Source organism: Falco biarmicus, chromosome 3, assembly GCF_023638135.1.
Source record: "Falco biarmicus isolate bFalBia1 chromosome 3, bFalBia1.pri, whole genome shotgun sequence".
Classification (NCBI taxonomy): Eukaryota; Metazoa; Chordata; class Aves; order Falconiformes; family Falconidae; genus Falco; species Falco biarmicus.
The window spans coordinates 94246613-94269198 of NC_079290.1; the positions used below are offsets into that span (position 1 = coordinate 94246613).

The window sequence follows — 22586 nt, forward strand, 5'->3', positions numbered from 1 at the left end:
GCAGAGGAGGGGGGTTTATTTTTGTTTTGTTTTGCTGTTACAACAGGAATTGACTGGACAAGAAAAGATCTATAAACAAAACAAACAGATAAATAAATAAATAGAATACAGTTACACCTAGCCCATGAACCCAAATGTTTCCTGCTGATTGGAGGACACAAGTCTGGGAAAAAAAAGGACTGGAGGCACTTTTATTCTTTGTTTTCATGACTTAAGTGAAATTGTAGACATCTTTACAGCATTTGTCCTTACCAAGGCAATAATGTATTTCCACTAGGACAAGAACGGCAGGAGATATCTTAATTAAGGAATGATCTTCTTGGGTGTTGTGATTATTTAGATGACCCTTTATATTGAAAAAGATTCCCTTCAAATGACTGGCTTCCATGAAGTGTCCAGCCTAGGCTAGCCTTGCTGTGCTGCTAACCAAATATTACAGTATATTCTGAGTCAATATGTAGGCACAGATGTATTTTAATCCAGCCTATGACCATTCTTATGGAAAAAGTTAATAAAATATCAAATCATGTTGCACTTAAGCTGACTGTTTAGGTTACCCTCTAGTGAGTAAGTATATTTTATCAGAAGAGCAGTTGCCTTTAAGGGACAACATAGGAAGCAGAGAATACTACTTTTTTGAATTATTTTTTTGTGCTTTTGAAGGTGACATTTTTGGAAAGCAGTCTAGTTTCCATTTGGGAATAGGACTGTAACTGGGTGGGAGGATTGAGTTTGCACAGTGAACAGGATTTTTGTTTGGGTTTTGAGACCTCCAACTAGGATGTTTGTGTGGAAAGAAAAATATCTTGGCTGTTGTAAGTTTTGGTCTGTGTGACAAATACTAGGTTGATACGAAAGTTGTGAAGGCTGAAAATATGAGAAAATTGTGACCTGAGATGCAGGTTGAGTTTCAAGTAATTAATCCCCAGCTAATCCTGTCATTGCATGCTTGAAAAGAAATGTGGAAAGGAATTGGGCTATCATGAAGCAAAAGGATTTCTGCTCAACTTTGAAGTTCTGTTTTGTATTTGCATTGTGAATGAGGCCAAATAAAAGTGCAGAAAGTGGTGGTATTCGTAACCATAAATTTATGGTTGACTTAGCAGGCTTATAAAAAGAAAGAGTGACTTGAAAGCATACAAAAAACAGTGCCTTAATGCTTCTATAAAGTTGTGTTGACACTGGAAGAAAATTAAGAGAAAGAAACAGCGCCTGAGATGTCTGTGAGATGCGGGGAATCCCTTGTATTTGTTGAGATGTTAATTAGAACAGAAGCAACTTGTTCTTTAGTTTAAAGATTAAGTGAGAAGATTAAAGTGAGAAGCATATCCACAACGTTGTATCGAAGAAGCTGCTGGCTGGGGGGTGGGGAGGGAGGCAGTGTGTATGTGTGTGTGTTTGGGGGTGAGGTGGCAGGTGTGACAGGAGCTGATCTACAAGTAACTATCCTCACAATCTCTTTCTTCATCACAAGGGTGTCTTGCAGGACTGCTTTCCATACGGCTCTGCACGATCCTGGCTTTTCTTTCAACTCATCCTGTGCTCAATCCCTTCCCTTGTTCTGGTAATTTCAGTGAATTACAGACATGAAGAACTTTCTCCTGTGGGGAAGTAATTGATTGCTTATTGAACATATGGGGCTTGATTCCACTGAAATCAATGGAAAGATGCCCTGTGGCTTTGATGGAAGTTGTGTCAAATTCACATGGGTGATAGACATCTCAGGAGAGAGCCTACAGTGTTGAGGAGCTTGCAGTCAGGGATTTGTAGCTGGTCACCAAGCAGTAAATGGCGAAAAGGAAAAAGAAAACCAACAAGTAGTTTTTTTTATTACATGTTAGAAAGACAGACATACTTTATTCTTGTGTTAGGCCAGAAGCCCTTCCCCTGTCAAAAAAGCTTTGTCTTTTCTACCAAATCTAACAGAATTTGCGCAGACCTGGAGTTGCCAGCTGCTGCCTGAAGAGAAGTGTGCTTATCCCCCAGTCTGAGGAAGAGGATGCTGGATCTCACAGTGGCACATGCAGTTTTCCCCAGTTGTTCAGAACAGCAAGCCCAAGTTTGTGTTTGGTCGGACTGAACACTGCGGGCGAGCCAAGTGCAAGGACATGAGAAGTGCCCTGCCACATTAGAGCAGTGGTACATGCGGCCAAGTACTTGCGCCTGGGATGGTAGGACGTGCTATTTAGGGTGAGCGTGTGGGCCCGGCCACTTCCTGTGGTCTGTTCCTCTTCATGCTCTATCAGCATCCACAACTGCTGCTTTAGGGCTGTGTGTTAGAGGGCACATCCCTGTCTGCTCCCTTTGCTACCTGTTTGTGGACCTGCTGTCTGCAAGTCTCTCGATTTGCTCTCTGAACCTGCTGATGCTGTCTGTCTCCAACCTCATCTGGCATCAAGCTCCAGAAGTTCACTACCTGCTGTGTAAGGAACTATTTTTTAATCTGTTTTCAGCTGATCCCCCGCTAGTTTCAGAGAGTCCCCCTTAGTTCCAGTTTTGCATGATATTGTGAGTTGCAGTTCTGTGTGTGCCTTCTCAGCTACCTTAATAATTTGTAAACCTCAATCATAACATCCCCTCCTCTCCAAAATGAGAAGTCTGAGCTTTTCTGGTGTCTCCTTGCAGGGCAGATGACCCATCGCTTGGATCAGGTTTGCTGTGTGCCATCTGCAACACATCTGTCTCCTCCCTGTGGCATGGAGACCAGAAGTGCACACACCACCTGAGACAAGGGCACACCAGGGCTTTACACAGCATCGAAGGGACGCCCTTGGTCTTGCTCTCAATACCCTTGCTCATGGTACCCAGTGTTTCTTGGCTTTAGTTTGGCTGCTGCTGCAGGCCAGGCTGGTGGTCCTGGAGAGCTGTCAGCAATGGCTCTGAGACCTCCTGCCTGAATGTACCTGCCAGTAGCACATTCAGCATCATATAGGCACTTTTTAGATTATTTTGCCAGAGGTGTTTTACCTTATATTCATCTGCATTGAAGCTCACCTGCTCTCATATCGCCCCCTCTGTTTTAAGAGTTCAGCAGCGAAGGAGACCGTGAAATCACTCAAGGTTTTGTTGTAGGCAGGCGAGTGCATTTAGTCAGAAAGGACAAGCTGACATGAAACCAAGGGTGAGCGTAGTTGCTCAAGGCTTTTCTGTGCTGACCAAATGGGATGGGTGCAAGAAGGGAGCTCAGCAGATGGTGGTACGGGTCCCTTGCCTGGAAAGTGTTTGCACAAGGGAGCCATTGCTGTAAGGTGTTCACACCTCCGGGAGAGACAGGGTCACTTTGTGTCGCTTTGAGTCGGTTTCAGGGGACAGTTGTGAAGTAACAAACCTAAAAGCAGCAAGAAGTTGGCTCTGTGCGTCAGGGTAGCTGAAATTGTAACTGAGTTGTTACTCTCAGCCTCAGGTAGCTGCCGATTAGACTGCACAGAAGTGTGCACAAGATTTTCCTCTTACATTTCCAAGCTCCTATTTGTTTGGGAAAATCTGCTGTCTTCCCAGGCTTTCTCATCCTTTCTTCTTCTTTTAATACGGCAGGTTGCCTTGCAGTGATTCAAATGTAGTAATACAGGTCTCGGCACTAGTTTGGCATTAAAATCTGCCACGCTGGGGACATGTTACGACGTGATTTGATCTCGCCTATCATGAAGAGCCGAAGTTGCCTTGTTACCATGTAACAGCCTGTAACTTTACAGGGCTGTAGCACAGTATCTGGGGTGTCACGTGGGCTCATCCTGCCTCTGCAGACAACAGAAGGCTGCAGCGTGAGAGAAGACGACTCATGTTATAACATGATCCCCTCGCAGAACAAAAGTCTGTAGAAAGGGCTCTGAAAGTGCTCACCTCTGACCGTCTTCATGGCAGAATGAAACTAAAATGTCCTGCTTGGGCCTGTGGAAAACTTTCTTGGTAGTCAGAGGGATCCTAATGGAGCTGAGCTGGGCAGTGGGAGGCAAGCGTTTCTCAAGCTGCTGAGATGAGCGCCGGCGCAGCACGTAGGATGGGTAGGACTTCGGTGGAACGTAGATGTTGTTCTTAGCAGCCGGCACTGGGCTGGTCAGAGTGGTTTGACCTGCCCCCAGCAGACAGAGCCTTGGGCCATGGTTGGATAACACAAAGCACTTCTTGGCCATACTGGCTCGACCTGTTTCCAACTGTTCATCCCCACAGCTGTAGCTGACCCAGCTGACCAAAAAAATGAGAAGGGCAGGGGGAGGGACCGGCAGGAACTGAGATCGGTTCCCGGACCTGGCTGGCGGTGCGGGCCTAAAAGAGCACATTGATGCAGCTGAGGTGTGGAGCTGGCAGCATCTCCTGGGAGGTGCTGGGGCTAGATGCTGTTGAAACTGGCTTTGCTGTCAGAAGCTTTGTGTCTTCAAATAGCAGCTTCAGACAGCAAGGAAGGAGCCCCGTTCCTATACTGTTCCAGTTACCGCGTGCACTTTGTAACACAGCTCCGTGTTTCTAACTGGCTTCATCAAGTGGTGTTTAATCATGGTCCAAAATCATTCAACAGCCGTGGACTTGTGGTCTCCCTCCATTGTCCCAAGAAAAACGGATTTCAAAATCAGTGGAAGTAAATTAACAATTTGAAACTGTGGCTTAGTTTAAAATGGGGTTCTTTCTCATTTTACGCTGGTTTTAGCATGTGTGTGAGTAGCGTGCCTGGCATTCACATACAGAGCCCATGTGAGGGCTGTACTTGGAAGTGGGTAATTACCCCGATTTTCACTGTGTGCCAGAAGGAAAGGGAATGAAGGGAGATGCTTGGGTGGTGTTTGGTCAGCCATAAACGAAGCAAAGCTTTAGGACGAGGTGTAAGACAGGAAGTGCAATTCAATAGAGTGTCACTGGGACCAAGTTTATAGAGGGTTTCTTTTGGTCTTGTCTTAAACCAGAAAAACCCGGGATGGTGGTTTTGAATAGGGTTCAGAGATGAGGAGGCTGTCTGAGTGATGGGGCTCGTGTGTATCCTTGCTACGTGCAGAGGAGTGGAATGTTCTAAAGAACCTGAAGCAAACTGAGGACATCTCGCCCAGTTTGCAGCAGTGAGACCAGGGGAGACCTGTACTGGCAGGGAAGCATACAATGAATACGTGAAGCAACTTAATGAATCGCCCACTTTCATCACATTAAAAGCAGCCCTGCCTTTGTCTCCTTAGGGCTTTCTGAATGCTCCCTTCTTGCAACAAAATAGAGTTGATGGAGGAGAAATGTGGGATGGGAATGGGGTAAGGGATTATCTCTTACGTAATACAGACTTTGCTAAGGAAAGATCCCTTTCTTAAACAGGCTTGTCCCTAACGTGAGAGGGTTGAACACAACTTCCCTGTGCTAACTAGGCAAATATTGACAAAGTAAGTACACTCAACAGTGAATTTTCCAATTAGTGTTTAGCAGAATTCATCTTTGCTCTAGATATCTGCCACTCTGTGATTCCTCCAGAAATCATGTGAGCCCTGGGTATAGTGGGAGACTTTTTGTTTTTTCAAAACGGTTCTAGCTGTTTGTATCTCTGAATTATATTTCCTAGAGGGCAAAGGGCTTGAAACTGCATTTTCAGTGTCAGGCAGAGTTTAACAGCTGCTCCAGAGCTGCAGCTTAGGATAAAGCAAGAGTTGCTTACCACTGAGGTTGGCCTGAGCATTAGAGCTGTTGTTTGGAGGATGGTGAGGAGATGGTATAAAACTTGCTGATTGTATTGCTGGCTCTACATCAAACTGCCTTGCTGCTGAACGGTGGAATTCACCATAAGCTGAAAGTCTGGGTTCCCCCACCCACCCTGCGTCAATGCTGATTTCTACTTGGTAGGTGCAGTCAGAGCTAGTCATGAACGCTTCAGCTGCTCCCTTGCAGGTACTGGGGAATCATACCTTGTGCCAAAGGCAAAAAGTGGGGTTTTTTTTCCAGAATTGTTTTTTCTCCTTTTCCCCCTGATATATTCAGTTTAGTTTACTGTAAACAGTCCTTTTCTATCTCAAATGTTTTCATTTCAAAAGGCATGCAGGTATGACCAAAGCTCCTCAACTGTGGGCGATGGGCGAATATTTAACTTGTGTGTGTACATGTGATGCAATGAAGGTGGCTAAATTCTAGTGTTTAGAGTGATTACAGTAAAAATGGACAAAGATAACCCCTAACGTTCTGCAAGTTGACTCGGCAGGTTGGAAAGATGTTCTCCAGTTCGTGGGTGGAAGTAGGAGCAGCATTATGTGAGTGGGTGCGAAAAATCCCAAATTTACTAGGCTGCTACCACCTAGTGGTGGCTGCATCTCCTGTAAAATACAAGAGTAGCTGAGGTTATTTCAGTTAATGGAGGAAAAATAGTAAATTGTTGGCTCATCTGACTGATAATGCCAACTGCTTGTACAACACCCATTTCCCGTGCTCTGTCTGCTCCAGTTCTGAGCATTACTTATGTGATGGGTTTTCTGACACTTCTGTTGCGATGTCAGGAATGTTTGGCAATAAACACTTGCTTTAGTCACAAAATAGATTCAAGTACAACGCCCTGTTTTATCTAATAACTCCTTAGCATCTCAAGCTCCACTCTCTATTCCACCGTAGTTCCAGGAAAAACGAAAACCATGGGAAAACAGAAATCAAACCAGCAACCTGCCCACCTTGATCTGTATCTGCGCTTCTATCTGAAACTCTCCACATTTGGTGTTTCTTGGTAATTTGGTTTGTGTATGCAGGAAAGCAGTTTACTCCTTTTTTTTCTTTCTTTCTTTCTTGCCACCTATAAAAGATTAAGCAGACCCTTTTGACTGAGCTGACTGAAAACTGCAACTTGAATTGTAAATAGACTTCAGCAAAACAGTCTTTTTCTTTCCACAGTTTGAAGGAAAAATGATTTTGGCTACAACTATATAGTGGTTTCTTTCATGCAAGCGGAAAAGTTTTTGGATTCTCAGATGGAGTCCTTGAGGTTTTGCTTATGAATATATCTCCTGAGAAGTCTGTTTTTTCCCAGGAGCTGATGAGGCAGCAGCTGAGCTACCGCTGGTTGTTTCATGTTGCCTTCCTCTGTATGCCCTTACCTCCCTGCTCATCTCCTGTCTGTCTGACGTTGCCCATGTTCTTTGACATCAGTGTCAGAATTGACATCATGAAATAGTGTCACCTTCTTATCTTCATTTCAGAGGAGTGACACAAACTCTACTTGTCTGTGACAACGTAATGTATTCTGCTCCCATGGTTGCTGAAGAAGTGGCAGTGGGTGGGAGCCTTGGCAGGCGGATCTGTCCACTCCGGTCCTCTTGACTCGTGTAGTGTAAATATCTGTGGGATAACAGATGGACCGGCAAGCATTTTACAACCTTACTAAGTGAAAGATGGGAAAGGGGTGAAGGCGCCTTTCCTGAGCACCCTGCTTTCCTCACCGCCTGGATGCAAGTGACTTCTCTGCACCATAAATCAGCAAAATTCTGGAAAAAGGAATTACTCATCTGAGAGGAGCCTGGCCTCGTTGGAGGCATGTTTGCTCAGGTCTGAAGGCTCAGTCAAAATCCTTCTCCTTGTGTAAGATGTAAGCCTGCTGGAGTTATATGGCCAGCAGTGTTTCTATTGCTGCAGACAGTCATGTAAATGGGGAAAAAACAGTAGCGTAGGCCAAGCCTAACCTCTGCTGGAGTGGATGGAGTGGCTGCCAGTAGGAGACTACCCTTCCAGCCATCCCTTGCACTGTGGGAGAAACCCAGCACCAGACCTGACACAGCTGTCTTCACGACCGTCGTGTTTCCCACACGCCTTCACGGCTCCGCTGCTGCTCTTCCAGTTCATCTGCAGCAGAGCTGGGCTGATTCTCACCCATCCCCGAAGAGCCAGGGTTTGTGCAAAGCAGCTCACTTTTTCACCAGCTGCAAAACCAACCATGCAGGTTGGGGGTAACCACAGAGTAGCTTCAACTAGTCAGGAACTGCCGCTTTATGATATGCATGAAGTTTCATAAGGGACCTGTGAAACTCCTTCTTGACAAAGGAAACGGCAGGTCTGGTTTGTGCAGGTAAGAAGGAGGAGCGCTCACCCAGGCACGTACGCGTGTCAGCACGTTCCTGGCCACGTCCCTACTGAGTTTTAAGTGTGTTCATTCAGGGGGGGCAGGCTGACTTCGGAAGAGATAGTCTGTATACATCCGTGCTCCCAGGGTCTGAAGTGGTCTTTGCCCTTCATGAAAGCACATTATTTAAACTCCGCATTTGTTTTTCTTGATGTTGACCTCATCTGCTTGCCTGTGCTAGTAAGACAGCATCACTTACCTGTGGACCACCTACCCCCTGGAGTGTTTCTCTTGTGCACAGGAAAATGTAATTGCAGGCCAGCCATACGAGAACAGAATAGCAGCCGGGAAGGGGCCCAGGGCACAGAGGAGAGGAAAAAAGGAGAGAGAGTTTGGGTACGATTCACTGAAGGATGAATATACTATAAGAAAATTAATATATTTTTGGAAATACTCTAAGGAGAAGAAGAAAAAGTTAAGGAAAATTACGGGGAAATAGGAAAATCATTTACGGTATATGATGTGTTGAATGTAAAAGTTGGGACTTTTGCATTTGAGAGGTTTAAGACATTCTGGTTTGGGCTTGCTCTTATTGAGTTCTACCAGTGTATATTGCCCTTGTTCACTTTGCTCCTGATATTTCCAACTCATTCTGCATCGGCTCTCTTCAGTTTGGTCAGCAAAGAGTTACAAAACATCTCTCTGGGTACATAAAAGAGGAGCTCTCTCCATCTTGGTCTCCTCCTGCTTTTCACTCCTCTCCAGCCTAACAGAGCTCACATGGTTTCCTGCCCTGCTCCCTAATGAACCTCCTCGGTGCTGCGTTTGCAATTTTTCTTGGTCCTAATGTGCATCTTCTTGGGGGGCCATTTGCTGGCCTCACTGGGGATGAGACCCGGTGGCCCATTTCTGCTGGGAGGTGCCTGCTTTGCTGGGGAGAAGCACCGATGGCAGAGGTACAGCAGCTGTTCTGGGTGCTTTCTGTTGGTGTCACTTCAAGGTCTTTGCACCTCAGGCCCACTTTGCCACTCCGTTTTTGTCTCTTCATCCATTATCCACTTTGTGATGGTAGCAACCAAAGGCGGCTGGGGAGGAGGCTCTTCCCTCTTGTTTCCCTTCCCTCCTGCCCTTTGCCTAAAGGCAGCGGTGATTACAGCATCACTTCAGTCCAGCATAAACCTGTGCTCTGGTGAAAAAAGACCCTGTGTGAATGTTGGGGCCATCCAAGGGCTGGGGCGGGAGTGAGTCACCAAGGAAGGATAAGGACCCTTCTGGCAGCAGTGGGGAGTCGCATCGGTGGCCATTAATCCTTCCTTTCATCCCCGCTCTTGGGCCAAGGTGAGCCACTGCTAGCAAAAGCCAGATGTGCTCCTCCTGTCCCCAGACACGGTGTGGGGAAGAAGGCGGCAGGCAGGAACCCGTAGCTGTGCTTCCTTTTTAAACATCTCCCCTGTGTGGAGCTCGCTCCCTTGCCTGTGCAGGCAGCTGTGCGTCCCGGCTACCTGTGTGTAAGCAAGAGCACGGTGTGTAGTCCTGGCTACTCATAGGTGCCTGGCTCCGGTTTCTCTGGGTGGTGGAGCAGTGCTTCCCCTTAATTATTATGCATCAGCATTTCAGCTTGATTTTTACAAATGGCCTCTTTTTGTTCATAGTAGCTTTCTTTTCTTTTTCTTTCTTTGCCTTAATATAGCCAAGAGATAATCAACGAGTCAAAACACAAAATTCAAATGGAGATTGGGAGGGCATTTGTACGTGACCTTTGTTTTTCAGATGCCCACAATCTCAAATTCTGTAGCATTATACACAGATTATGGCTCGGTTGCATGTTTTAATGGGCAGATAATTAGATGAGCAATGAACTTTGTGGAAAGTTTTTGTGTAATCCATGCTGTCTATGTAAACGGATCTGTTTTGATTAAAAGGTGAGATTATTTTTTTTGACAGGCCACTTCTCCCCCTTCTACCCCCCCAAGAAAAAGTGTATTGGGGATTATGCTCTATTAAGTGATTGTTCACAATTCCTAATGCTGCTAAGCTTTGACATTTGTTTTAATGGCCATTTGTTATCACTTGTGTGAGGAGATAGGGTCAGTGCAAGTCATGTTGTAAGATTGCATTTGAACCACTAAGTGCCTGAGAACTATCTTCTTATCTTCTGTCATTACTCCTTCCTTATGAAAAAAGCCTGTAATAGGAAATCTAAGCAATCTGGAGACAAGCGCATGTTGTGCTGTGTCAAATGGAGAACTTAAACTGCTCTACTAGAGGTTCTAAATCCCTGTAGTTACTCAGCAGCTATCGGGCTTGCAGATGAACGCTGAAATGCATGGTAGGTTGTGCGCTCCCTTGGCTCTCTGCTGTCAGCAAGAAGGAGGTGGGGTGGAGGACTTAAAGCAAGGGAAGTTTCAACTTTCAGAAAGCACAGCTTGCAAAGTGTGTGTCCTGGAACAGTTGCTGGAAAGTGGCACTGGGGATGCAGTTACATGCCATGCATCACCGTCAGCTTTGGCCTCTAGATCCAGTCCAGCTAATTTCCTATTTACACATTCACTGTTTTTATAGACTTGGAGGGGACACGCCTCCAGCCCTTTGTTCTCCTTAAGCGCTAAGCACCTTATCTGTTCTAATTTTTTGGACACATGTTATGTCTCTTCAGCAACATAGTGCTACAAACTGATAAGGAAGCAGAGGTGGTCATGAAAGTGGACATCTTAGGTGGTTTTTGCCGCCTTCTTGGAGTAATTGTGAAACAGTGAAGGCTGCTGCCTGTTACTGCACCTTGGCTTTACGTTTGGTTCCAGGTGGTGTGTCAAAGAGCTACACGTGGACAAACTTCTGCATCTTTTGCTTATATGATATATACCCAGTTTTTTAAACTGACCTCTGTGTTATTGTCTGCTCTAACCTTTAACATCCAATTGTACCAGCTGGTTGCATGAGGCTTTTACATTCCCTTTGAAAAGCTTTTTCTGCTACTTATAAGTCAGTTTGATTAATATGTGGATGTATATTACTTCGATCTATGTGCGTATTTTTCATACATGAGTTTATAAATAATAGATCCATGTATCTCTGGAATGGTGTATTTGTAATAGTAGTGACCTCAACTCTTGTTTGGTGTCTCAGCTTTTTGTGTTCTCTGCTAGAAGTGATTGTCTTAAAAATGACTTCAAGAAACTGTCGAGAATGTGAATGTATTTTGAAAAAGAAAGCATTTTGTTACAGCTTTTTAATCATCTTGTTAATTGGGTTCTGCGGTGTTTTGATCTCTTTTCAGCTCTTAGTTGCTGGCCTGGGTCACAGATGAGAGGAAACAGATGTCGGGACACTTGGTCAGAAGCAGTGCTCGTGGGTCCGCCTGCAGCCTTACTGCCGGTAGTTGTGAGTTAGCAGAGAGCATCCCACTGAAAGTTTCTCTCTGTTTGCTTGCAGACAGCCAGTCTGATGCAGAGACACTAGCTACAGGGAACGAAGTCTTGGACCTGACCTCCTGCGAGAAGGAACAGCCAGAGGAAATAACAGAGCTACCAGGGAGTGAGCGCAGCCTGAAGGAGGAGCAAAAAGCTAACTCCCCTCTGGCAGAAGCGGATACCGAAGAAAAAGCGGATGGATATGAAGAGGGCCCTGAGGAAGATTCTGTAAGTAACAAAAGTCTTGACCTCAATTTTGCCAGCAAATTAATGGACTTCAAGCTGGCAGAGAGTGACCAGAGTGCAGGCAGCAGTTCTCAGACTGAAAGGAAACATGCCTGTGACATTTGTGGCAAAACCTTCAAGTTTGCTGGCACTCTTAGCCGTCACAAAAAGGCCCACACTCGTGAGGACAGAAAGGATGAAAGGAGCAGTGAGGATGAAAGCAAAAGCATTCAGGATGGTGCAGGAGCTCCCTCGATGCAGGACTCTGGTCTTGAGCAGGAAGAGTCTCCGATGGACTTGAAGGTAGTGGAGTCTCCTGTGGACTGTGAGGCAACAGGAAAGGAAAATGAAGAGAGCGAAAGCATCTCTGAGGGGGAAGGCACAGAGAGAAAGTCCACTGAGAAGAGCAGTGATGACAAAAAACCAAAGACTGATGGGGCTAAGAGTACTGCAAAAGCAGACAAAAGAAAGAAAGTCTGTACTGTGTGCAACAAGCGTTTCTGGTCTCTGCAAGATCTGACGCGACATATGCGGTCTCATACAGGTAAGAGGAGGCCTGAGGGCAGAACAGATTACAGGCAGGTCTGCCACCAGCTGAGGCATCTACTGTGTAGGTACACGATTGCTGCTAGCACTTGAAGTTGGAGACACTGTGTTTAGTCCTACAGGTATCTCTACAGGTATCTTGCAAGTTGTCTTCTCTGCCCCAGTCCTTATGCTGCATACGGAGCCTATCGAGGGAGCGGGAATTGTCACCGCTGCCTTATCTTCAGTGCCCAAACTGTTTTGTCCATGGTTGGTTGCAGAATTTAGAGGTGAAGGCAAGTGTGGAGATCCCTGGGCAGTTGTTCTGTCCAGCGCCTGAGTCCGTTGTCATGTGCGTGTGGCTCTACCTCTTCCCAGTATTTTGATGAGCAGTGGAGAAACCTGGCAGGGTATGATAAGACTTCATTTCTGAGTGGAAGTTTAGAGAGAGAGTCTGTTTTTTTCTGATTATCCAAGCCTGGTACGGGTAGTGTGCTGGTGATCTGCATGTCCTGCTGCTCGAGTGACAGGCAAAGCTACAGTGGGCACCCTGCTCTTCATTCAGGCTTGGGCAGGGAAGGTGGAACACAGGTAGTAAAATGTTTGTCCGTTAAAATACGTGGGATTTCTTTATGCGATACGCAGTTTGCAGCAGTGCCTTGCAAATAAGATGAAGCCATAAGCCTGCTCAAATGTGAATTAATCATTCATTGTTATTAATGATGCATTTAGCTGTCAGCAGGCTGCTTTGACGTGTGAAAACTGGTGCAGTTCGACATTTTGTGTCTTTTGAAGGTGCTCTCTGCTGAAGACAAGGTCTTTGTGATTAACAAAATATTTGTGCTGTAATTGACAGTGATGTTGAGTAAACTACACCAAGGACTAGTGCCTTAACCAGATTTTTACCCTTCTAAATCATAAATACTGACCTATCGAGTGCAAAATGGACCTGGTTTCTTCTGGCATTGAGCCACAAGTGAGACAGGTCCCATTCTTGTGCCTATTTTCCATACTAATTCAGAAGCTTTGGAAGGTGCTGATATCGAAGTACTGGGCTTTACCCCCAAATGATGTGTGCCCGTGGAGGTTCCCATAACATATGTTTTAAATCGTTTTCATTGCATGCTGAGCTATGTGGGCCTTGTCGGTATGTTTTTTTCCCATTTTGACTCTTCTTGACACTGAAGGATGTTCTGACATAGGACAGGTGTTGAACAGGAACCTGGGACAGTGCTTTCTTCAGATTTAATAAATGTAAATAGCACCTATCCCCACTGTTAGATCAGAGCATTTTCAGTTAGGTCAGTGCATTTTCAGCTGAGGATTTTGCCTGAGTACTGTGGGTTGACTGTCCTCCTCCTCTCCCTCCCAGTTATTCAGCTATATTGACAAAATGCTGTCAGGTTGTAACGTGGCTTATGCTTCAGTTTTAATGTCCGGAATTTTTTAAGGATAACTGTAAGGTTTTGGGATTTCTTTACTCAGAAGAGGAGCGTTTGGGACACGCTGGTGAAGTGTGCAAGAAACTTCTGCCTGCCTACAGAATGGCAATCAGGCTGGAAATGTTTTGTTGTCCAGTGCAGGCTGCTTCCCAGCAAGCAGCTGTGGGCTGCTCTGGTGCTGCCTGCCCAAGCACAGCATCAGCCAGGGTGCAGCATCAGCTAGGGTGCAGCATCAGCTACAGCCGAGTGCCGGATGGGCAAGGGCTGTTGGGCAAAGATGCTCCCAGGGGTCTGTGCCCTGCCTTGATAGCAGGTGCCCAAGCAGGACACTGGAGAGAAGTGTTGGCTTCCCAGGGACCTACTTGCACATTTCAGCCAGCCACCTCAAGTTTGTAATAGGTTTTCTTTTAATGATCCCAAGCATTATTACCAGTGAGAAATGAGCCGCATTTCTTTGTCTTCGTTCTCTGTGCTCATTGGCACAAGATGGTGTCTCGATGGAATTGCAGCACTGAAAAGTCTTTAGTAGGTGCAGCTGGAAATAGAGGATGGGTCAGGGTGGGACCTTGTTCTTGAGAGTAGGTAGCACCTTGAGGCTTGGTTGGGACTTTGGGGGAATTTTGTCTGTGGGGCTGTGGTTGCTTTTGTTTTCTGATGAGCTCATGCTTAGGAAAATGTTGAAGCATTTCCAGTGCAAAAAGCAGCTCTGAGATCGGAGCAACCCACCTGTTGATTACAGCAGAGGATGCCTGCAGCTGCTCTGCAGCTTAAGATTGCAAAATGAGACCTGCAAGTAGCATTTCTGGCATGGGTATGAAGAGGTTTTTCAGGGGCTTTGGCACGTCACTCCTGTCCTAAGGCACCAGTGGGCTGAGGAACACCAGCAGCTCTGTAAATAACATCCTGAGGCAGGCACCTTTCACTCAGTCAGTAAATTTTGATCACCTCTAACAGACATCTGCTGTGTCCCACGAATGCCTGACAAATCTAGGTCCTTTAGCTGTCCTGTGTCTGTTTTGAAATGTGGCGATACTGTCTTCTGCCTGACTGAAAGAGGAGGGGCTGTTGTGGCGAGGGTAATTTCTGGCAGCTTCTCTTCGACTTCAGTGATTAAATTGTGCATTTAATCCTTGCCCATCTGTCAGCATCTGAGAGAGAGGGAGATGCTTTCTTACGTGCAGTTCAGTTGTTAAGTGCTGTTGATCACGGTTACCTGGGCAGTATCCTCATTCTCCCATCTCCAGGCCCTCTCTCGGCGTGTCTCAGGGGCTGACCTGCAGCCAGGAGCCCCTGGGGTGGGCCGGTTTCACAAAGGCTTTTGAGGTCCAGAGGACGACTGCAGACCTCTTCCAGAAAAGCTGCTGACTAAATTGGACAGGATGCTAATGAGCACCCAGGGCTTATGGTCTGCCTCCCTCCCTAGTGCAGGGGCATACCGGGCTTGTAGAAATCTCAACACATTTAGGTTTGATTTTTCATTTGTACCTTAGGAGATTTATCTGTATTCCTGCTTACATGTCATCAGCTAGTTCAATGGTACAAAAGGAAAAAACCTGCATAAATGTGACGTCCACATTTGATACAGGTGCCGAATTTCCAAAGTGTAGAGCATCTTGCGCCGATTGAAACAAGAGGGAGGCACGTTTGTGACTTCATAGCTGACCTTTGTATTTTAATTCTCTTCCAGGTGAGAGACCTTACAAGTGTCAAACCTGTGAACGGACCTTCACTCTGAAACACAGCCTGGTTCGTCACCAGCGCATACACCAGAAAGTCAAAAATGCCCGAAACCATGGGAAGGAGAGCGACAAGGAGGACACCCAGTCGAGGTGCGGAGAAGACAGCGAAAATGAGTCTAGCCACAGTGGCGCCAATCCCATCTCAGAAAACGAGTGTGACTCTGTGGGGGGGGGCGTCGGTAGCCATACGTCCCTCTTGGGGAGCCGAAAAGAGTCCCTGGCCAGCACGGTCAAGGACTCCCCCTGCAGAGAGGAGAGGCCAAGCGGGCGAGGAGCCAGCACCTGCCTCGCGGAGCCCACCAAGAGTGCACAGAAACAGACCGCAAAAGACCAGGAGCCTCGGGGTAGCTCCGAGCACGAGAGGCCCTCGGGTTTCATTCAAGACTTGCTGGAGCTGCACAACAAAAAGTCTCCCATGAATCACATCCTTGCCTCTGCAGACAGTGCGCCTCAGCTCTTGGGGGTTGAATAACTTGCTAGGAAGTCGGACCCATCCCAGCACACAAGCTGAAGCCAGCAGAGCAAGGTTTCTGGAGTCTTGTTTTGGAAGAGCGACCTACAGCTGTGGGGAGAGTATGGCAGACTGGACGCGGTGCCATATGCCTTTCAGTATAATAATGCAAGAGACTACAGTATATACTGATTTGAGTGCCTTACTACTTTATTAGATCTTTTGGTATTATAGATTTTTTTTTTTCAAAAATGATTTTTTTTTAATATTTTAATGAATTATTTGGAGAGGACCTTTTTCATTTAAGCATTAATGTTACCTTTTGTATTGGTGTGCGTGAGCTTGTTCTTGTATATCTGTGATAGTCGCTGTGTTTGTTCTCTGAGCTGGAAATGGGGGCAGTGGGGTGGGAGGCCCTTGGATACCACAGCTAATAACTGGAAGAAAAATTATGTGAATTTCATACGAAATAGTCGGAGGAATTGCGGAGGAGATGTTGATTTATTGTTTTTTCTCAGTAGATGTTCTTGCATTTGCCACATGGTGGAGCATTAAGCCTGTTCCAGGCAATAACAACGTGGCAGTTGAAGGTGTTCAAAGTGGTTCAAGCCAGGAGCAGGAAACGCAATGAATTTCAACCTCAAGCTTGTTTCCACTTTTTCAGCATTACAAATGGTCTTCTAAATCCTAGGGTTTTTTTCTGGCCATCGTGGACTAGGCGTGTATACAGAGAAGAGTTACATAGCAACGTAACCTATGGAAATTACGCACCCGCTGTTATATATGTTTGATTTGCTTCAGTATATTATTATTATTATTTTATTATTATTTTATAAAAATCCATCAGTTCGCTTGTCTCTGCAGTCAGCAGAAACCAATGGGCAATATTTGCCCACGCAGATGTGTAATGCAGCTTGGATCCCCTCTCGAAATGTTTTTGACTTAATGCTTTCACCAGCTCCTCTTCTTATGTTGCAGCTCTTCTACTGTACTTTAAATGAAACCCTTCCTCTGACCGGAGAGTCAAGTGGAGGCCAGCGAGGTATCATCACACCTGTACAGGGGAACATCTCACTCGTGGTGGGGTGCGAGTGCGTGTTTGTGCGTGCGTGTGCGTGCGTGTGTGTTGGGGGGAGAAGTGTGCGAGAACAGGGCCGCGTAAAGCCCCTCCAAGTGCATCAGAAAGGCACTGCGAGTACTAGGTTAATCTTGTTGCAATCAGATCGGTGGCAGCGTGTGTTACTTAAAGAGCAAAGTTATTCCGTCTTCCAGTTGAAAGCAAGCAAGGGAGAAATGCGAGCCTTACCGTCATCTTGCTACTGTCATGGTCTAGAGCAAGAAAATACTACTGGTAATAAAACTACAGATATAAGACATGTTAAAAATAAATAAAATAAATTAAAAAAAAAAAAAATTCTTCCTGAGATTTTGGGGTTGATGCTTGAAGACTTGAGGTGTGTGTCTAAATTTCATATCGATAATTTTAACCCCTTTAATGCTGGCAGCTGGAATTTCTCCGAATGGCTCCTGTTGCCGGCAACAGGTGACACTCCAGCCACCAATATTGAAGGGGTTAAGCGAAATGTATCCTACTGTAGCTGCGCATTTTTAGGAGTGCCCAGCGTTTTTGTTGTCCTTGTTGTTGTTGTCGTTATTGTTGTTTGTTAATTGTCCTTCAGTCATGACCTCTGGGACAGACAGAGCCATAATAGCATTGCCGGAGCCTCACTGTGCTATTCCACCACTGCAGCCCCCCAGCCCAGCCCGCACTGTGACCCTCCCTCCTTCCCCCCGCAGAATCGCTTTTCCTGCTCTCACCAGACATGGAGGAAGTGGGCCTTGGACCCAGTCTATATTATATAATATATATATATCTATATATATCTATATCTATATTAAAAATTCTCCGAAAATTTCTGGAGACTGAAATCTCACTGTCCAGAATTCAAAGGAAGAGAAACGTTCTCGAGTAATATTCTTGCAAATAGAATAAGAAAAAATGGTTGAGGTATATGTGATTTCTATTTTTTGTGTGTTGTTGGGTTTTTTTTTCTAAATAGGGATGTTTGAACCAGTTCAGAAACTAAGCTAACGCCAGATATAGATAAATCAATCACAACCAATGATACATTTGAAACTCTATCCAGGTGCATTCTACTTAAAACCAGTTCACGCATCCCTTAAATTGTTATTACTATTATAATTATAATAATAATTATTATTATTTTGGGTATTTTTTGGTTTTTGTCTTTTTTTGTTTTTGGTTTGTTGTTTTGGTTTTTTGTTTTGTTTTGTTTTGGTTTTTTTGCAACTCTCCACACTAAACTGCGCAATACTGTGGGGGAGAAGCCATTACTAAACTATATGCTGCAGAACAATGTAGCAAGTAATTAATTCCCAGCAGCCTGCCGGGACATCTGCTAGCAATAATCACTATTGATTTAAAGCTTTATTTAGCCTTTATCTATATCCTAGTAGAGTATAAGGTCTTGCCACATTTTATTGACATTTTTATTAGTTGAGTTTGACTGAGAACCGTTGCTGTTGTTGGGGTTTTTTTGTTTCCCCTCCTCCCCCAATATTAAACTGTGAAATTCATAATGTGTTTAAACTATGGGTGAATCTTAGGCTTTAGTTTGCATGTTCAGCTAATTTGTCTCTATACGATTTTTGTTTGAATCTTTTTATTTTTTTTCCTCTCTCAGGGCTTTTACAAAAAACAAAAAACAAACAAAAAAAAAGGATCTTCTGAAATTCTTTTGCCTGAGTTGCAATGGACTTAACATTGAGATAATTCAATCACTACATTAAGCACTTGACTGTGAAAGCGCAAAAAAAAAAAAAAAAAAAAAAAAAAAAAAAGGAAAAAGAAAAAAAAGAGAACCTTGTTTGAGGCTGTTGTGAAATAACTTTTGGGGGCTATGTGACAGTCTGATTCCATTTTCAGAATGATTCATCATCTTCGCTCTCCTCTCTGTGTGTCTCCTTTCTCTTCTCTCTCTCTCTCTCTCTCTCTCTCTCTCCACGAAGGAAGTTTAATCCTAGTGATTTCATCCCATGCAGGAAACAGTAATAAATGTGTAGAATTCATATTTTTCTAAAGGGAACTTAAACTGCTGCTACGAATTGTGTACAAGACTGGTTTATGCCACATGAACAGAGAATCACACATTTGTTTTGGTACTTTTATTCCTCTTTTTATTCAGTTGTACAGTACTTCCAAATTCAAAATAAAAAGTAAAACTTGTTCTGTATCAAACCATCTAAGCAATAAAATGTTATATTTAAAAATTATAGGTTACAAAATGGACGTGGCTCTTCTTGTGGGTTTGTTGTAACTTGTTTTCAGACTTCTCTGCCAGAGGATGACATACAAGCTGGAGCTTATCTGTGCAAACAGCATCACAGTTTTTCTTCCTTCAGTTGAAGTGAGTTTGAGAGGATTGCAGCACTTTGAAAATTCACGTTCATTGTGACTGCTGTTCTCTGGTGGTCAAGCCCCTTTGAAATGGGGCTTCCGAAGACAGCAGCGAAGTACTTTGGTGCTGGTTTTCCTGCACAGGTGTTGGGTCAGGGTTCTCTTCCCTTTTTTTATAAACAGTAGCCCTGTGATGACATAAGTGAGCATCCTTCCAGCACGTTGTGGTGATTAACAGTCTGTCAGTTATTTTCTGTATAAATTAAGGAGGTTTCTGCCAGCATAGTTCTCTCTTCTTTCATAAATGTGTATGGCTGTGAAATCTTCAGGATGTATTCAAAAGCCACATGCATGTGTCAAAGAAAAAAAAAAGAAATCCTTTGTTTTAGCTTGTCAGAGCTGCCTTAGCTGCATTTCATATGTTTTCCTATAAATAAAATGCATTTCACAGGACGGTGAGCCAAAGAATCATCTGAGTTGCGTATCTAGCTCTGTAGGCCAGGGAGTTGTAGCGAAGCTGAAGCATCCACATCTTCCTAAGTCCTGGTGGGATAGTTCTTTCTGGTGGAGAAACAAACCAGATTCAGGATCAGAGAGACAAACCCAGGGGGTAAACTGCTGCTGCTTTCCTCCCTCTAGCCTCCTGTACCTTCGTGACAGAGGTTAAAATTCCCCACAGCACTGTTCTCGGGTGAGGACCTGGTCCCTCACCACCAAACAGGGACAGGTTAAAAGAAAACCAGCCAGCTCTGCCCCAAACCGAGGGTGGCTGGCGAAGCGGGGCTCTGTGAGCTACCCCTGGGTGGGCTGATGGGCTGGGAACGAGATTTCGGAGGGAGGAAACCTGCAGAAAATCACTCTCTTCCCTTTCCCACCCCCTGGCCTGAGAAATGCCTCCTCTCACGAGACTGATGGGAAGGAAGCTCATGTCCAAAGGTGCGTTTTACAGCTGTCATGAGGTGTAAACCCAAATGGGGTAAGTTTTCGTGGCTAGGAAGTGATTGTGACTAATTACTTAGGACATAGGCAACTAAAAAAGCACTTCCTTCTTGGCCAGGGAAGGGCCCAGCCCTTTTCTCCTACCTAAATTTGACTGTGACTATTCCCAAGTTGGGAATTTCCCTGCTGCCCTTGCCTCGGCAGGGTGACCTGGGGCAGGGCAGCCGAACTTTGCTCCCTGCTGGCATTCCCCCCTCCCCCCCTGCTGCCCCCGCTCCTCCCGCACTGTCTCCCCTGGCAGCATAGCTGGAGCTGGCCCGAAACATCACATCGGAACGGGGAGGTGGTGGTGGCATCTCCATGTGCCTCCTCCGACTTGCTGCTTCCTTGCCTCAGTCCCTAAAGCTTTTTTCCCCACTTTTTTTTTTTTTTTTTTTTTTAATTTTTGACATGGGTGGAGAGAGTGGCACAGCCCCCGTGTTGTGGATCTATCTCAGCAGTGCTGGGATACGGCGTGGAGTCTGTGCCCTCTCCCCAGAGCATTAAGGTTTGGGAAGGCCGAAGTCCTCTGCCACCACGGGGATGCCCCTGGCAGCGAGGGCCACCAGGAGGGTGGCTTTTTCCAAGCGTGGAGTGTGAACCTGCGGGCTCTGGACCATGGGGATGGGCAGGAGGGCTGGCCTGAGAGAGCGGGCTTGGGTGGAAACTGGCTGTCCCAAAGCAGGACACGGAGCCCAGCCGGAGCACCTTTTACATTTTTACTGCCAAAGAAATGCAAACTGGTAAAAAGGAAGGAATAAAAGTATTTGTTTTCTGTTACCCAGCTGTCACAAAGCACCCAGCCTTTGAGGGGTGGCGGCGCTGTATACCTAGGTCTTCTGAACGTGAGCACAATGAAAAATGATTTGCGTTTGATACTAACAGTGTTTTGCTGTGTTCTGCTGAAAAAGTCTCCTAAATTAGTCGTGTTTCAACTAGCAAAGGCAGCAAAGGGCCTGCAGTTTGGGGAATCACACGTGCCTTTTTCTTCAGGCATTTCTGTAGTTACAATGGGATTGAAAATGTCACTTTCGGAAACCCTGAGGCTTAGAACTATCTGCAAAACAGAGATGCAAGACCCCAGCACAGAACAACTGGCACTTTCTGTACGTCAGACAGTCTAAGAGGCACCGTCCTCTGTCATCCACTCCGATAACGCAGGAAAAGGATGGAGAAATGCATCAGCTTGTTTAATGGGACCATCTCCAACTACTGGACTGCGGAAAAATGGGCCACGCTGGCATTTTGCAGAACTTGGGTACTTGAGCAACCAACATCGGGGAGTAAAACGTGTACAACGCACAGGTATTGTCTGGTGATACCGGGCCATTTGAGCTCTCCAGCCCAGGATCTGCGTGATGTCCCCTCCCTTGGCAGTAACTGCAGTCACCTGCGCAGGGGAGAGCCTTGCTGCACCTCACCTGTGCTGCCCCGGTGAACCGGCAGCAGGGAACACGCTGGGCTTTGCTCTCCAATCTGCTTAAATAAGGGAACAGCCACAGTTTGACTTGGGGGATTTTGAAGATCTTCTTTGTGTTGGAGAGGAGCCGAATGTTTCACCAAAAAATCGTTCAGGGTTTGGGGAAGAAAATATATGTACGTGTGGGAAAAGGCATGTATCTAACCTACTGGTGGGATGACATTATTTGACTGGGTACCTCCATCTCAGACTGCCCATGCAGTGGCTGACCCGGGCAGGTGATGGGTTGTGTGGCTGTGTGTGTCCTGCAGGTGGCCAGCACCATGTCACTGTGGTGACCCATGGGCTTTGGGTCCTGGGTGTGCTCCGGAGTTCCTGGGTTTGGCCTCCAGCACATGGGAGCTCCTTGCTCCATGTCCTCACGTGCACACACAGGGAATGGGGAAATAGATGTCCAGGGGCATATTGTTGTCATTACCTGGAAACTGGTGGCTGCTGGTACCCGCAGATTTGCTGGCAGATCACAGGGTTTCCCTAGTCTCAGGCCATTAGTGCCGTGCTGGATCGCGGGATTAGAGAAAGCAGAACTATCCCTAAAATGTCAGGGGGTTCAGCACAGCTGGGGTTCCTGAGCCAGCAGCTCTGCTGAGGGGTGTGTGGCTGCAGTCTGTTCCTCTGGTTTTGAAGCAAGAACATCAGCAGAAGTGTTGTGTTGTTGCCACCCCCCTCCAGAGCCTGCAGTGTCCTGCAGACACACCGTTGGAGGCCCTTGGCCGTTCCCAACGTGGCCTGGCCAGCACCTTTCCCAGTCACCTCAGCGGCTGGCAATGCGGTTTTAGCTGATGTAACCCTACTCGCCAGTCCTGGAAGGACGATTGATACCAAGTAAGCACAAGGTGTTTCTCCATGTTGAGCGGGTGTCAGGCACTGGCGGCGTGCCCCCCTGGGCCCGTGGAAGGTTACGGACTCGCTCGTCCTG

General features: G+C 45.9%; 1 protein-coding gene across 9 annotated transcripts in view; it reads left to right on the forward strand.

Moving 5' to 3' along the window:
• RREB1 (ras responsive element binding protein 1) overlaps positions 1-19085 on the forward strand; it is a 125907-nt gene extending 106822 nt beyond the window's left edge. For 8 of the 9 annotated variants that reach the window (XM_056330904.1, XM_056330907.1, XM_056330906.1 and 5 more), the window contains 2 exons: positions 11432-12178; positions 15289-19085. In XM_056330904.1, the coding sequence (XP_056186879.1) occupies positions 11432-12178; positions 15289-15812 (1271 nt within the window). In that variant the 3' untranslated portion in view covers positions 15813-19085. The remainder of the gene's footprint in view (positions 1-11431; positions 12179-15288) is intronic. The other variant, XM_056330911.1, reaches the window with a different exon arrangement.
• Positions 19086-22586: the final 3501 nt, after the last annotated feature.